Genomic DNA, 16,897 nt, shown 5'->3' on the forward strand with positions numbered 1-16,897 from the left:
ACAATATGTTTAAAGCATATTTAAAGCATGTGGTTTCCTGAAAACAATTCTGGGAACTGTAGTTTGTCCCTCACAGGGATAAAGTACCCCGCACTCTTAACAAACTAGTTCCCAGGATTCTTTCAAAGAAGCAATGTGCTTTGAATTTATGGTGTGGGTGTAGACTTGCATTAAAAATGACTTGCCTAGACCTACCAAACTAAATTACTTGCACTTGGGTCCACTGAAATCAATAGGACAAGTTAGTAATGAAGGAAGTTCAAACGAAGTCTGGTTCCAAGCAATTATTCTTAAATCAGTTTTCTCCAAACTAATGATACCAAAGGCACACTCTTTTTTCTGAATTAAAATGGGCACATGCTTTATTTTGGCACCCAAAATATACTTTCAGAATGTAAATGGGTAACCGAGGGAACAACCTCAGGCTTCTCAGTGGGCTACTGTGGTGGGGGTAGTTCTTGATTTGAAGGAGATAAACCCACGGCAGTAACTCATTCAGGTGCTCAATGGACACCCCTCCTCCATGGGCAAGCAATTTTGCAGAGTCTCTCCACCAAGAGTGATTGAATGGTCCAATCACGCCAACTCCAGAAATGGCACAACATTGCAAGTTCTAAACTCGTTACATTAAGTGTAAAATAAGCAAGATCTTCCTCATGTTGTTTGGGGCACTGTTGCCATGGTGAAATTCATTTGCTAAACAGAGGTCAAAATAATTGTTTGTGTTTACTAACAGAAAACGATTTAATAATATCCATGCGCCATTGAGGTGCATATGTACATGCTTTTATAAACAAGAGTCAACATAATTTTTTTCTCTCCCTCTCCCTCTCTGCTTCAACCTTTGCAGCACCTCTGATAGAACATTTTCCAAAAATTACACCTGCTGACTTAAGTTGCCTTGCCTTGCCTTGCCCCTCCCCTCTGCCCATCTGAAGTGCAAAGGCTTGAATCTTTTCTAATTCCTGGGTCCAACAAGGTTCCAATTGCTGGAATGGCCAGGCCAGCCACTACTTAGGTAACATCCTAAGTATGGGTTGTTAAGGAAGTAAGGAAGTAGCTCTGTGCCAGAAGAGCAAATGAGCACCCCACTCCCTCAACTGTCTGGTAGTTAGAAAGTCAAAAGGGAGAGAGTTGAGGTTGTTCCCTCGGTTACCCATTTACATTCTGAAAGTATGTTTTGGGTGCCAAAATAAATCATGTGCCCCATTTTAATTCAGAAAAGAAGTGTGCCTTTGGTATCATTAGTTTGGAGAAAACTGATTTAAGAATAATTGCTTGGAACCAGATTTAGTTTGAACTTCCTTCATTACTAACTTGTTCTGTTGATTTCAGTTAGAAGCTATAAGCAGGCAGAAGCCAGGGAGAGATAGAGCCATGCCTGATTTCTGGTGGAATCCAAAGCTGTGGCTATGGGAGAAGCAAGACACTTTGGAGTGTTAATGCTGTGTGCTGTGTAAATAAACCATATATCCTAAAGACACCAGAGCCTCAGCTGTCCCCCATTCCAAGAAAACCGAACTCTGAGTAAGTGCCTGGAACTCCTGGCCTCTCTGAGATTGGGGTGGTGTACAACAGTACTTTAAAGTGACGCATAATGCTAGAGGGTGTTGTTTTTCCCCTGGATAACTTTAATATTTGACAGGGGTTTTTTTCCCTCCCAAAAAGCACCCTGAAGCACGTTGGACATCGCTGCCTCAGTTTGAAGAACCTCAGGGAGATCCTGCTTCCGCTCTGACAAACCCTGAATCTGGCCAAAGCAGCCCTGCTGTGGTTCTTGATCCAAGAACCTTTTGCAAAATCCCATTAGAAGAACCATGCTCTACCCTTAAGCCCTGCTTTTGCGCTGCCACCTCAAGGTTTAAGACTGGGCTGTAAACCTACTATGACAGAAGTTTTTTGCATGCCTTATTATGCTCCAAATGGTAAAAAGGAAATCAAACTCACCCTTCCTGAAATGGTTTTGATCGGTTTTGAACTGAGAGGTTCAAAATCCACTCCAATGTACCCTTCCATGGCGCCAAGAAGGTTCATGGTGAGACAGTGAGATGAGTTAAGCTTTGGAATAGCTTTTTCCCACCAGTGGCTCTGATACCACCCAGGAATGATCCACTGATATTTCGGGCCGAACATCTTTTCATTAAATGCCTACAGTGGAAACATAAAAGAGGGGAGAAAGAGTTACAACATATATAAAAATCTTGTAGAGGTTTAAATAATCTCAGCTATGATAGCCGCTCCTTAAAAATAAACACCGTTCTTGGGGGGGGAATGAACCTAAAAGAACACACACGTTTTAACAAGGGAGACCCTAAATATATACTTATACGTAACTTAGAATCTGTACTGGATACACAAGAAGATGCCATCAACTGAGGACTGCTATAATACAAACAACTTCATAATTAATATGCCTAATGCAGAAGCATTAAGAGCTTCCATATATAGGCTTGATGGCCAAAAAGAAAACAAGAAGGAATAGGGCTCCAAAGTGAGTAAAAGAGTAAGACTGAAATTCTGCTCCTTCTCAGTCACTCAAGCTGAGCCATATGGATAAAGATAGTTGTTAGTTGGGATCTGGAATACTCTTCCCTCCCACAGCATGTGATAGGGATTGTCTGGATGACAAGGAATGTTGGGAGGTACCATCTGGGGAAGCCTCAGAAGAGGGAGGGTCAGAGCCCGGGGAGTGGTGGTGGGACCCTGAGGACAGGTCCAAGGGTGAAGTGGGGTGGGAGGATGGTTGGATGCTGAAGAAGCTACAGGCTTTGGCAAGCAAGAAGAGCCAGGTGCAGAAAGCAGTGCAGACTCTGCAGATGAAGCAGAGGAGGAAGCAGCAGAGTCTGCAGAAGCAGCCCAGGAGCTTGCCATCCCTACTGTACTAAGCTCCCCTCCCCCTTTGCCTCCGAGGACACAGAGGGCTATGACTGCGGCAGAACAAAGAGCACAGTTCCCCCAACATCTTAGTTTAAGGCTGCTTGGGAAACTTCTGGCTGAGGAGTCTCAGGGGGGAGAAGAGCGCAGAGGCCTTCAGTCCTGGCAACTGCTTAATGGGAGCAAGTCCGGCTGGGAAGCATTGCCAAGCTGTATGGCATTTACCTAAATAAAGAATTAAATACACTGAGTCTTGTATGCTGAGCTGCATCTGAGCCAGCATGCCACCCTCTCTCCTGGCATGTGTAGTTGCATAGCTTCCTGCAAAATGGCCTGTCCGTTTATTTCTAGCTAAGGCCCTCTCAAAGTCTTCTGCCTTGTCCAAAAGCCAGCATGTCCTTTCGTCCATCAGCTGGGAAAATTTATTGCTTTCCCTTCAATTGTCACGGTGGCATACATAGAGTTCCCAAGTTATCTCCCACCAGGGCATTGGCCAAACCCAAGTTTGCAGAGATCCCCTCTTTTTCTCCCTCTCTTTTTTTCTTTACTTACACAGCAGAATACTTTTGCCGCCATTTCCTCATTGAACTGGCCAAGGATAATTCGGACATCATTTCCCTGCAGAATACAATAAAAATTGACGTATTAGTGAAATCACCACCTTCTCCTCCTCTCACAGGTGTGAGATAATTAGTAATTATTTAATAATAATTAGTAATTATTTTTTATTGCCACCAGCTCAATACACAAGGCACCGTAAAAAGCCTGAAATGACTAGCTCATCAAGAAAGTTTAAACAGCCATGTGGGCCTGCTCCCATAAAATGGCCTTCAAGAGACACCTGAAAACAAAAAAAGTGAGGATAACTGCCGAATCTTTGCTGGAAGGGTATTTCACAACACAGGACTCATAACACTAAAAGCCTGACTTCTGGCAAAAGCCAATCAGGGTTCTGTAACATGGGGGGCAACCAACAGTGCTCTTTCAGATGAGTCTATTAATTAAGCTGAGGTCCAAAGGCTTATGTGGTCCATACAGCATCCTTTATAATGCCTTATATTACTGAAATGCTCTTTGTTTATAGAAAAAATTAATTGGTGCTTCATATTTTACACCAACAAGCACGTCCTGGGTAGTCTAGGATTCAGATATCACCAGAAGTGGCACCATGTGTTGAGGCAGAACCACAACCAACCAGAACCAGATTTGCTGCTGCTTAACCTGGACGGGGGTTGGGGAGCAATGAGTTTGGGGCTGTATGGCTGCACCAGTGGAGCAACCAGATTCAGCCCACCGGTGCAACAATGTGGACTATATATATGTGCTTTTCACTCACAACAAAGGCACATTAGTCCTAGGTATAAATATTTTTAATCTCCCACCAAATCGCAATCCAGTTGGGATTCTAACCCAGTCAAGTCACAAGACTTAACAGGCGTCAGACCCTTAGAAGGATTTCAAAACCTTCAAAAAATGTTTCAGAGGCACCAAGGCAATTCATGGGAACAGGGCTTTAGGATTAGCTTTCTTGCTATCCCCACAGGGGATCAAATGCTTATCACAATTTTACCGATAAATCATTAATTTATTTATTTGTTAAAACTATTAATAATCTGTCCTTCACTGGGAGATGCTAGGCAGCAGATACACACAAACCAAACCCAAAATTAAACAGTAAAATAAAAATACTGTAAAAAACAAAATACAGAATTCAATTACAACTGAAACCAGCAGCAGAAACAAAAATTCAGCTACCCAATGCACATCCCCTCTTGCAGATAGGCTAGGCAAAGAGGTGTGACTTCACCTGCCAAGGAAAACGACACCAATGGCATGGTAAGAAACACCTCAGAGGGGGGGAGATAGTGAAACTCAATAGGCCGAATTCTGAGCAGTGTCTGGTATAGCCAAGTTCACCCTTAAAAGAAGATACAGAAAGGGCAAAATGGAAATATTTTGAAATGCCAACACATTGCTGAGTGCGAAAGTATCTTTGCACTGCTTTTGGGGGTGTTTTTTTAGAGATTAATTGTTGCTCATGTGGATAGTGTGCTAAGCAGCCATCCTGTATTTTACTAAACTTTTTTTTTTTAATTATTAAAACATTTCAAAAATGTCTGCAGGCACAAGGGAGTGGAAAACACGAACACAGTGCAGGGGCTGCCATTGACGGTCTCATCAAAATGATTACTTCTGTATTTTCATCAGTGCTGGCTATCCTTCTTGGGGATGAGTTTGTTTTTTCTAGGAGACAGCTTGGGGAAAACCCTGCATAACGAATTTCAGCAGAGACCAAGGCAAGAGACCAAAAATTAAAGTGCAAAGGGTAACGACAGCTCAATAACAATGTCTCAAAATCTCTAGAAAGCTTCAAGCAATGGTTTTGTTTTGTTTTCTTCGTAATAGTACTGCCATCACCATCTTTTTGCTGCCCATGGCAGCTTTTGTGTGCCAGCACCCTCGACACTTTTTATCAAGATTTGAGTACCAGTACCTCAATTTTTACTAAAGAAAGTCCTGGCTTCAAGGTATACACACACAAAAAGGTGGCAGTCTTTGGTTTCCATTGTTAAATTTCTCCATCCATTACCTGTGCAAATTAAGTTCAGGGAGCTTTATTAGAAAGTAAAAATAAAATAAAAACAAAAATCAAGGTATCAAGGACTGAATTTTTGACACTAGAATGAATTACTTAAAAAAATCACTCCGCATGGTCACTGAAAAACATGCATTTCATCAGATTTTTGAGAAGCACACACTGCCCCTAATGGATTAATGTCTGGTTTTGCTGAGGAGACCAGAATATAAAAAGATAGAAAGATGGGCATTAAGAATTTAGATGTGTATGCCCTACTTTTTATCTGCAGCAATTCACACAGAAGGTATGAAGTGTCAATCAACTGGAATAGCATCTGCTTCCTAGCAGGGAACCTTTATCTCCTACTACTTTTGGTCAGTCCTGAAGGGCTAATGTAATAAACATGAAAATTATAATCTACTGTTCAGCATCTAGGCAGCATACATCATAAAGAGAGATAATGGCAGAGATGCGGGCAAGACCCAACAGCAGAGCGAAAATCTCACGCACAGAAGGCTGCATTCAACTAAAGCAAATAACATAAGTTCATTTATTTCCAGTGGCTTTACTCTGATTATTAGTTAGCTGGATACTAGAGGGGGAAAACATTAGTAAAGTTAACAAATCACACAAGTGCAATCACCCATGTTTAGTTTTCTCATGCAAAGTGGGATTTTACTGTTGCTTCTTGTGGAAAGGGGGAAATAGTTTGCACACTGGTACGTGGGTCAAGGTCCACATGCATTACCTCTAGGCTCATCTTGCCCCACATGTGCACACATTCATCACAGCATGTATATGTTGGATACATATTGTCACACACAGAGAATCATCGAATTGTAGAGTTGGAAGGGACCACAAGTCCAGCCCCCTGCAATGCCCAATCTTTTGCCCAACATGGGACTTGAACCCACAACCCAGAAACTGAAAGTCTCATGCTTTACCGACTAAGCCACTTACCGTATTTTCCGCCATATAAGACGCACCCAGCCATAAGACGCACCTAGTTTTAGAGGAGGAGAACAAGAAAAAAAATATTCTCTCCCTCTCTGCGCAGCGCCCCTTCAGCGAAGCGGCAGGAGAAACGGAGCCCCTTCCATTTCTCCTCCCGCTTCGCTGAAGGGGTGCTGCGCAGAGAGGGAAAGCTGCGCAGCGTCTCTCCAGCGAAGCGAAGCCAGGAGAGCAAGAGGGGTCGGTGCGCACTGATCCCTCTTGCTGTCCTGGCTTCAGGGATAGCCGCCCGAAGCATCCGAAGCACAGCGGGAGCGCTCCCGCTGCGCTTCGGAGGCTTCGCGTTGCTTTTGCTGAAACCATGGAGCCTGCATTCGCTCCATAAGACGCACACACATTTCCCCTTACTTTTTAGGAGGGGAAAAGTGTGTCTTATAGAGCAAAAAATACGGTACTTTATAAGGTAGAACCAGCTCATATTTCTGTCACATGTGTTTATATGTTAAGCCAATGCTATAAAGCAAGGACCAATGAGTTTCCCACTTTCGCAAAAAATGTGAAATTTATCAATGAACTCATCGATATTTCCCTCCCTTAGATAGCAGCAGGAGCCCTATGCCTAAATGGCACTCTATATTACAAATGACTAACTTAGTTCTATTAATTTTAGCAGGTCTTCTTTGCGTAAGACCAGCATTAAATACATCCCTATTTTTTTCCTATTTGACACTCAGTTGGTAACTTAGATGAACATTTTTAGAAAGAACGTACCTAAGGGTGAGAGAGTGCAGCATTCACAGCTTTTCTACTTTGCTCCATCTGACTCTGCTAGTGCATTTTAAAATGAGCCACAACTGCTTTTAACACATCCAGTATTATATTACCTCCAATATTAATTCTTGCACCATTACAACACAGCATCCTATACAATACGATTTACTTCTTTATTACAAACAGCACTGCATGGATAATTTATCAGCAAAATGCCAAGGATTATTTTCTTTTCTACTGCCCAGTTTGCTTCAATAGCTGCACCCACCTTGAGTTTTTTGACACTTGTGCAGGGATCATTAGAGAAACTCTCTGTGTCTGAGATTTCAATATCTTCCCCATACAGGACACCAGTCAGATCATTCCGTACCTGTTGCAGGTTGGGAAAAAAGGCAAAAATGAATTCATTGGTACCCACCACTGAAAACGCCACTGTCTCGCAACGCCATAGCATGATTCAAACAGATGCCAAGTTAGTTACCCTTCCGTACAGGTGTTATATTAAATCATATGGAGTGTGGGAGTGGGGATTTCCTGACAAGCATTCCAGGTTTGAGACTGTAATATCTGCTACACTGAAAATAACATGCTATGCTGTTACAGACAAGCCAGCCCATACAAGAAAGCAGCTCCTCTTCAATCTGCAAGACCCTGATTGACTCCTAAAACCTAAACACAATTCTTGAACCCCTAAAATGCAACATGAAGCTGGATCTTACAATGTGAACATTCTTTCTAAAGTTTTCTCACATTTTCTAATACATACAAACTGATGCCAATACTTCCTTTTCTGTGGTATTCATGTATAGCACCATGAGCAATCTTCTCACTAAATACACAGATGCATTCTTTTTAAATTAACAACAATAATAAAATAAACTGGAAGTCAAAGAGAGTATAAACTACTTGTAATGGTGCAGTTCAAGCCTTGCGACTCAAAACTGTGAATGTATTTATTTATTTTATAAAAGCACAGAATCACAACAGAAGAAATAAAATAATTTGTATTGTTCAGAAATTTCATTTTACAATCTCACACACACCATGTTTATATAAATGTAGGTAGTGTCCCTTCTCTTCAATGCAAAAGCATTTTGCTCCCCGTTAGCTGACATTTGATGGAAGTTGATATTGACATGTGAACCCTGACCATCTCAGGGGAAAAAATTGAATGTCCAAAAACCTCAGATGTAAGCCAGTGAATGTTAATAATAATAATATCAGTATTCACTTGGATGTCTGGAAAACAGTGAAATATACAGGGGCCATTCACAAAATTTATCTGGGATTATTAGCACCCAAACATCAATATTGAATTTCTGAGATCCACTTTCTCCAGGGTCCCAATTCCATGACATGACTCCCAATCTAACAGCAGTGAATAAAACCTCTATTTTCCTGTCAACATGCAAGAAGAGTAATCAGGAGCTTTGACAATCAACAGCAGAATAACCAATCCTCCCTTTCAAAAAACTTACTGGCATATTCACCTGAGATTTATACCATATTGTATCCCAAAAGTTCCCACATAAACAAAACCACCTTATAGTCCAAGGTATGGCAATGCCACACTTTTATTACTAGGGAAGCAGCAGGAGGAAAAAAACTAATTAATTTGTTGGAATGCTCTGCAATGCAAAAGAAGTATTTCCATCATTTATTCAATAAAGGATCAAAGACTCAGCTATGGAACAAAAGAAAAATTAAGTCCACAGTCAACCAGCTAGACAGCAAAGATGTTATGTGTTCTGAAAACAATGGCAAGAAAATTGGAGACAGAAGCATTTGCAAAACGCAGAATGAGCAAAGAGCAGCTGCTAGAGCTTTGACAAACTGGACAGAATCAAAATAATATTTTGAAGAAAAGGGACAGGACAAGACTAGAAGTGAGAGGCCATAAACGCAAGTATCAGTTCTAATATTTTTTTTTCATTCTAAAAACATTCTAGGGTAGAGGGCCATGGCATACCAGCCACCGCTGCAATGTCAAGTGCTTCTTGGAAAACAAGCGAATGTCTGCTTAGCTAACATGCCCACAATAGTACAATCTGTGCACAGCTCTGTTCCAGTATTTCCACTGTTGCAGAATCAGTTCTATTCATCACTACTGAAATCTGGTCTCCAACTCACACTGGATCCAAAAAGCTACAAAATGACATTAGCATACAATGGCAAATTCATGATAGGCCCTGCCGCCACTGCCACCCCTACAAAACTGACAGGGAGCTTTCTGACACCACTCTCTAAATGACTACCAGAAAGTCAGCCGAAAAACAGAAAAACGGCCTCAAAACACACCCTTGTCCATTGTGAGGATTTCGAGCTATGGAACAATCTGCTCCCCCAGTCATGCTAGTTCATCCAACCACAACTTCTGAATGCGTATTTTTCAGGTAACTGGTGCTCAGAATCAATGTGTGACCCATCAAAGCACTGTAACACCTGGGAAATAAGGATGACTGGAAGTTGTTTTCATGATCCTCACAGTATTGTTGGGTTTGGGCTTGGGTTGGAAGGCTCTGATGCTGGAGGAGGAGGAGGAGGAGGAGGAAACAGAAGGGAGATGGTGGGAACCTCGGTTGGAGCTGGGTGCACCTCTCTCTTCAACCCCCAAATCCAGCTGCTTTGGAAGGGGAAGGTGGGTTGTCGCCTCTCCCCTCTGTCCTTTCTGTGGAGCAGAGACCTCAGTGGAGGCTGGGAAGAGCTTTGATCAGTTGAGGAGGGAAGATGAACAGAAGATGGCCATGACTAAACAAGAGCCAAAACAGGAGGGTGCAGCCTTGTCCCTTACAACTAGGTGCTGCCTTCACAGATGGGAGAGTACACATGCAATCTTGACATTCCCAAAAGGCAAGAGAGTATATCACAAGTGAACATGCCCTGTCTTTAAAAGCTGGTGGAAGGGGTGGTGAAACTTCTTGGGACATCTTCATTGCTTCTATCTGTTTCTGAACTTCTTACTCTTCTCCAGAACTCCTGTATCATGACTCCTCCTGACCCGTTACCTGCCTGATTAAGAACGTTTCTGACTTACAAGGAAGAGCCTCTGTCTGTGTGCTTTGGGTGGGAGATAGGTCATCCTACCATAGCTGGAGAAGTGTCCCTTATTGTGAGAGATGAAAACAGCAGCCTCTCCTCCGACACCAAATAGTTCTAAAGGCTTACACGCTCTTTGCAAATGAAAGCTCCAGATAGTCACCACAAAGAGGGTTCAGGTTTTGCTAACTTCAGGATAGTCATTAACCAGCTTATCTCTTATGTAGTTTCTCAATTAAAATTATATATCAGTTATTATTAATTCAGTTTTGTGTGCCATATATAAGTGATAAAATGGCTCACTTGTTGATAACTTGCTAGTAATTAGCCTACATTAACAACACTAATGATTCCATATGAAAGCTAAAGCATTTCTCCAACAGCTAATGTTTATACTGCTAGTTCTAAGCTAAAATCCACAATTCCAATAACATTTCTTGTTTCATCATATTATCAGTGACTCCCCAGTGAACCAAAGCTGCATGTAAGTACTGCTGGATAAATCCTTTGTTGCTGGAGTATATGTGTGTGTGTGTGTGTGTGTGTGTGTGTGTGTGTGTGTGTGTGTGTGTATATAGATGTATGAATGGGGGGGAGGGCATAATCCCACCAGATGTTGATCATCAGAGATTCATAATGAATGAGAACTGGACAGAGCAGATGGCTCATACAATCATACATTTGCTGAGGTTTTCTCCATTAATGATTCCTATGCAAAGTTCTTTTCTTTAAAAAAGAAAGAAAGAAAGAAATGTTCAATGCCAGATTCCTAAATTTTATTGAAGAAATAAATCTAAAACAATGACTCTTTAAAAATGTATACACATCTGAGAGGAAGGGATTATAGCTTCTGGGATTAATAAAGAAGTATGTCAGTAGGAAGAGTGCTTTGAATCTAAAATTGTAAGCAAGCAAATTTGTATTTTCGGGCATGTGACTTTCTATAATTACAGTGCATGATAAAGGCCTAGAACTATAAGCACTGTCTATTGTCTATACGCAGAGAGCTAAGATATAAAAATAGAAATGCTGGATCAGATTTTTTACTTTATTACAAAAAGAGAGGCACTGACGTCAGCAGGATTGCAAAGTAGTGACACAGAATGGCACAGTCGTTGGACATAGACCCAGGGTGGCAGAGAACACAGTGGTGCCCCAGATGGAAAAGAATCAACAAGAAATATAGAGGAGGCAATGGATTTTTCAAAACCTGTCAGCAGCAAAAGATTACATACAAGAGAAAAGAATCAAATAAAGGGGAGATGGGGGGGGGGAATGGATACAACAAAAGATATTTTTACATGTATAGAGACTGAATTAACTAATTTTTATTTTAAAAGAAATCTTAGTTCATCAGTATCAATACAGCACAAAGCCAGACATAGACGTTCTAAGTACAGGAATCAGTTATGAGCTTGGTATTATTCTTTTTATCTGACAAAAAGAGTCTTTGAAGTTTTTTATCTGTTAACATCTTTGAAGTTCAGTGCTCTATTTAAAGAACAACCTGTAAACCAGGCACATAAAAAAATAATCCAGAGAGTTAATGATTCCAATGTGTGGAGCAAACAGAACACAGTGAAAACGGCTTTTGCTTTCACTGCCATTCTTGAAATTAAAATAAGCTGTGATTTGGGGAGCCAAACAATGGTGTCTCTGCTTAAACTATACACCGCATGATCCATTATCGACATCCAAGTCCTACTATACAATGATAGTTACTCTGTTCTGCAAGGAGGAAGGTGGGAAGGTAAACGGTGTTGCCGTGCACTGCTCTGGTTCGCCAGAAGCGGCTTAGTCATGCTGGCCACATGACCCGGAAGCTGTACACTGGCTCCCTCAGCCAATAAAGCGAGATGAGCGCCGCAACCCCAGAGTCGGTCACGACTGGACCTAATGGTCAGGGGTCCCTTTACCTTTACCTTACTTTGTTTAATATGGCTCTGCTTTTGAAAATATCCCAGAAACATTGGCTATATCAGCCATCTCTCACTAGTTCGTAAAGAGCTTCAATGCTCACCACCTCATTTCTGGGCACAATCAGAATTGCTGGTGCTCACCTGTAAAGCCCTAAATGGTTAACAATTCTTTTGTATTTTATTCTGTTACCCACTTTGACTTTAGGAAAAGTGGGATGGAAATACATAAACAAACAAAAGAAAGAACCCCACCTCCTGGCAACTCTCCTCGCAAGGCAGAAAGGAAAGGTTTAGGTTTTTTTAAAATGGAGAACATTCTGTAGAATACAATGCTTGTAAAGGAACAATGAGATCTACACAAAACGAATAAGAAGCTGGGGTGCTGGCACGGTAAGAATTAGAAATGGTTCAAAGAAACTTCTGTGTCAAGCACTGGAGGGAAGCCAAGCATACAGAGCAGACAAAGACATGCTCCAGGAATGCTGTAATGAAAAAACCCTTCATAAACGCAAAACTATAATTAGACACCCAAAAAGGGAATTTGAAGAGCAGCTTCTTAGACAAAAGGAAAAATGTAAAGTACCTAAAGAAGCAGGAAGTCTGCAGAGTCAAGACTGATTCATTCACCACCAGAGCAGCATGGGGGCTGTTTCCATGTGTCTAGAGCCCCATGGTATTCCGGCCTCATCTTTAGGAGGATACCAGAATACAGAGCAATCGCCATCACTTTCTTACTCACACTTGAATAGCACAGGGTTCTCTTGGCTTTTATTTACCTTAATTGTTAAATGACGAGGCTTTTTAAAGGGGCATTGATGACTAGAAGCTGCTTGCTTAAGTGTGCATTGAAGGCTTTCGGTGACTGGTGTCTAAAAGCTACCACTTCCCTGTGGGAAGGAAACAGTCCTGGAAGTTGGAATGTAGTCCACAAAACAGAAGCAAGACTTGAGTTCTGCAAGTGGCGAACAAGCAGGGTATCCAGCCGGGAGGGATGTTGGCTTTATGTGTGGGCCTAATAAAAAGGTAAATTAGAGTGAGTGAGGCACCTTTCCTGTGTGTCAAGGTATGTTTTCAATGTCGGTGATTGGATTGGAGACCCCACAAAGTCATAGAGTGCTCTGTTTCTGTACTTATCTGTGCGCCAATATAACATGATGTTTTTCTATATAATACCTCTGGGTAGAATTCAACATTGCGCTACCGTATTTTTTGCTCCATAAGATGCACCTTTTTCTTCCTAAAAAGTAAGGGGAAATGTCTGTGCATCTTATGGAGCGAATGCATTTTCCCTGGAGCCAAATTGCCCAGGGGCAAAAAACAGATCATGCTTGCTTTTTTAAAAAAAGGAAAAAGAAAAGAAGAGGGAAGTGGATGTTGAAACAAAGCTGCAGATCAGCAAGCGATCGGCAGTGAAATAAGGGATGCTAGCAATAAAGGAGGCTGCCTGGGAGGGGGGAGGTAAAGATAGCAAACTTGCAAAGGGGGGAAACAGGAAGACTAAAGCAATAAGGAGAGAAATTAGAAGAAAAGGAGGAGTAAAAAACTGCTCCAGCTAAGGAACAGACACTAAGGCAAACAAGAGGGAAGGGAGTGTTGAAAGGAAACAGCTGATCGGTGGGATCAGGAGAGAGATAAGGGATGCTAGCAGAGGCTGCCTGGGAGGGGGGAGGTAAAAGCCCGTGGATCCCCAGGATTTTTGCATTGGATCACCCCAAATTCACCATCAGATCACATAGCATGTCCATGACTACAGCCTGCAGCAAAAAAATCACGCACCCACTGCTGCATGGGGCCACAAAGGTGCAAAAACGTGGTTACAAAGCACGGATCCACATGGATCCTCAGGATTTTTGCATTGGGTCACCCCAAATTCACCATCAGATCACATGTCTGTGGCCACAGCATGAACCACAAAAATCATACATCCACTGTTTCGTTCAGAATATTTTTTTTCTTGTTTTCCTCCTCTAAAAACTAGGTGCGTTTTATGGTCAGGTGCGTCCTATGGGGCGAAAAATACGGTAATACAATTGTTCCATCAGTGCAAGCATTTCTGTTTGCCGGACAGAATGATCTGCCCACTCTTCCCTCATGCCCTGTTCTGCGGTGTTCTCCCAACCTGTCAGAGGAGACTTGGGGAAAGAGATGGGGGAGGGTGCAGGGAAGGAAGGGAGGAGAAACCCTGTTTTGCTAGCAGAAAACCTGGCACTAGATACTGCTACCACACCTGCTGAACGTCCACCACCAGAGGGTGGCATGGGTGGGCTGGCTCTGGTGTGTCCCTCAGAGTCTTCTGCACAAGGAAAGTGGAAATACATTTTTTATGGAAATACCATAAAAAGCCACCTCCTGAAAGCCCTGCTTTCCAGGGAGCTGCCAAACAGTATGGAGCTGAACCTCAGAAGAACTGGTGGACCATTTAGGTAGAAAATTAGGATTCGGATTGTTGCTGGTGATTTAAAAAACTAATATTTCACTACAGAACACGTTGCAGATTTACTAACATTTGAACTTTTATTTAAAGCAATAAATCTAAGAAGCTATGGCAAATTAACATTCGAATAGTTATTTCCAGGTAGAACATGTAAATCTAGATTATTATTTTTTTAAAAGAAACCAACTTCAGTGACCATGCTCTAAAGCAGCAATGACAGGCTGGATCTAGCTACACCTTTTCAATTTCCCACCATGGCCCAGACCAATTCTAGGTTGGGAGCACTACAGGAAATTTGGGTTCCATGATCATTGCAGATGGCGACAGCAGCCACGAAATTAAAAGACACCTGCTTCTTGGGAGAAAAGCGATGACAAACCTAGACAGCATCTTAAAAAGCAGAGACATCACCTTGCCAATAAAGGTCCGTATAGTTAAAGCTATGGTTTTCCCAGGAGTGATGTATGGAAGTGAGAGCTGGACCATAAAGAAGGCTGATCGCCAAAGAACTGATGCTTTTGAATTATGGTGCTGGAGGAGACTCTTGAGAGTCCCATGGACTGCAAGAAGATCAAACCTCTCCATTCTGAAGGAAATCAGCCCTGCGTGCTCACTGGAAGGACAGACCCTGAAGCTGAGGCTCCAATACTTTGGCCACCTCATGAGAAGAGAAGACTCCCTGGAAAAGACCCTGATGCTGGGAAAGATGGAGGGCAGAAGGAGAAGGGGACAACAGAGGATGAGATGGTTGGACAGTGTTCTCGAAGCTACCAACATGAGTTTGACCAAACTGCGGGAGGCAGTGGAAGACAGGAGTGCCTGGCATGCTCTGGTCCAGGGGGTCCCGAAGAGTCAGACACAACTAAATGACTAAACAACAAAAGCTGCTTGAGACAGAGAGAAATATTAAGGGGACCCAAGGCAGGTACCAGCCATAGGCCCTGCTGACAGTTGCCAGGTCCTGATGCTGACCCTGATTTGATACAGCAAGCTGGAGCCTTAGAATCATAAAATCAGAGTTGGAAGGTACCCTGAGATCATCTAGTCCAAACTCCTGTAATGCAGAAATATGCTGCTGTCCCATATGGGGATCGAACCTGCAACCTGGACGTTATCAGGACCACACTCTAATCAACTTGAGCTATAAAGGGGATTCACTTGACAGAAAGAAGACTAAGACTACAATAGAATGTTCTTCCACTGCAGCAACAGGTTCATTCTTGAACGAGCACCTCAGTGAGTACTTACTCATAAGTAATTTGAAATATATATATATATACATACATATATATATATATATATATATATATATATATATATATATATATTTGTCCAGTAGCACCTTAGAGACCAACTAAGTTTCTTCTTGGTATGAGCTTTCGTGTGCATGCACACTTCTTCAGATACATTGAAACAGGAGTCACCAGACCTTTATATATAGTGAGAGGGTGGGGAGGGGTATTACTCAGAAGGGTGGTGGGAATGGGTGATTGGCTGATAGGTGTTCAGGTTTCTCTGAGAAACGAGTAGGAGAACTCTTCAAACTCCCAGGACATTCTATACAAGATCTCAAAGTAGCTGTCATATTAAAAAAGAATTTCAGAAATAGAGTGGAAAGAGAAGTTGCTGAACTACAAGAAAGAAGATTCCACCTAAACATTAGGAAGAACTTCCTGACAGTAAGAGCTGTTCGACAGTGGAATTTGCTGCCAAGGAGTGTGGTGGAGTCTCCTTCTTTGGAGGTCTTTAAGCAGAGGCTTGACAACCATATGTCAGGAGTGCTCTGATGGTGTTTCCTGCTTGGCAGGGGGTTGGACTCGATGGCCCTTGTGGTCTCTTCCAACTCTATGATTCTATGATTATTACCAAATTGAAAACCACGGAGAGACCTGGTCTGAATAGAGACATTGGATTCTTATCTCATTATACATGATAAAGCTATTTTTCACCATCTCATCCCTTGCTTTTTCCTGTAAGACCAATTGCAGTCGTCAACAGGTTTACCACACCTATCAGCCAATCACCCATTCCCACCACCATTCTGAGTAACACCCCTCCCCACCCTCTCACTATAGATGAAGGTCTGGTGACTTCTGTTTCAGTGTATCTGAAGAAGTGTGCATGCACACGAAAGCTTATACGCAGAACAAACTTAGTTGGTCAGTACGGTGCTACTGGACAAATTTTTTTATTCTTTTTATATATTTCTACTGCGTCAGACCAACACAGTTACCTACCTGAAATAAGCAATTCGGTTGCTGCTCTTTTTAATATATATAGACTGCATGCAAGCTGAAAGTGGCAAAAGAACATACAAAACGGGAGTCTGCCTCT

General features: G+C 42.1%; 1 protein-coding gene across 1 annotated transcript in view; it reads right to left on the reverse strand.

The window, feature by feature from the left end:
* GABBR2 (gamma-aminobutyric acid type B receptor subunit 2) overlaps window positions 1–16,897 on the reverse strand; it is a 305,888-nt gene that overhangs the window by 191,524 nt on the left and 97,467 nt on the right. Inside the window, exons 4-6 of the mRNA XM_081206236.1 lie at window positions 7,443–7,544; window positions 3,427–3,492; window positions 1,948–2,148 (exon numbers count right to left, since the gene is read on the reverse strand). Coding sequence (XP_081062362.1) covers window positions 1,948–2,148; window positions 3,427–3,492; window positions 7,443–7,544 — 369 coding nt within the window. The remainder of the gene's footprint in view (window positions 1–1,947; window positions 2,149–3,426; window positions 3,493–7,442; window positions 7,545–16,897) is intronic.

Source organism: Podarcis bocagei (genome assembly GCF_964188305.1).
Source record: "Podarcis bocagei genome assembly, chromosome: 8".
Lineage (NCBI taxonomy): Eukaryota > Metazoa > Chordata > Lepidosauria > Squamata > Lacertidae > Podarcis > Podarcis bocagei.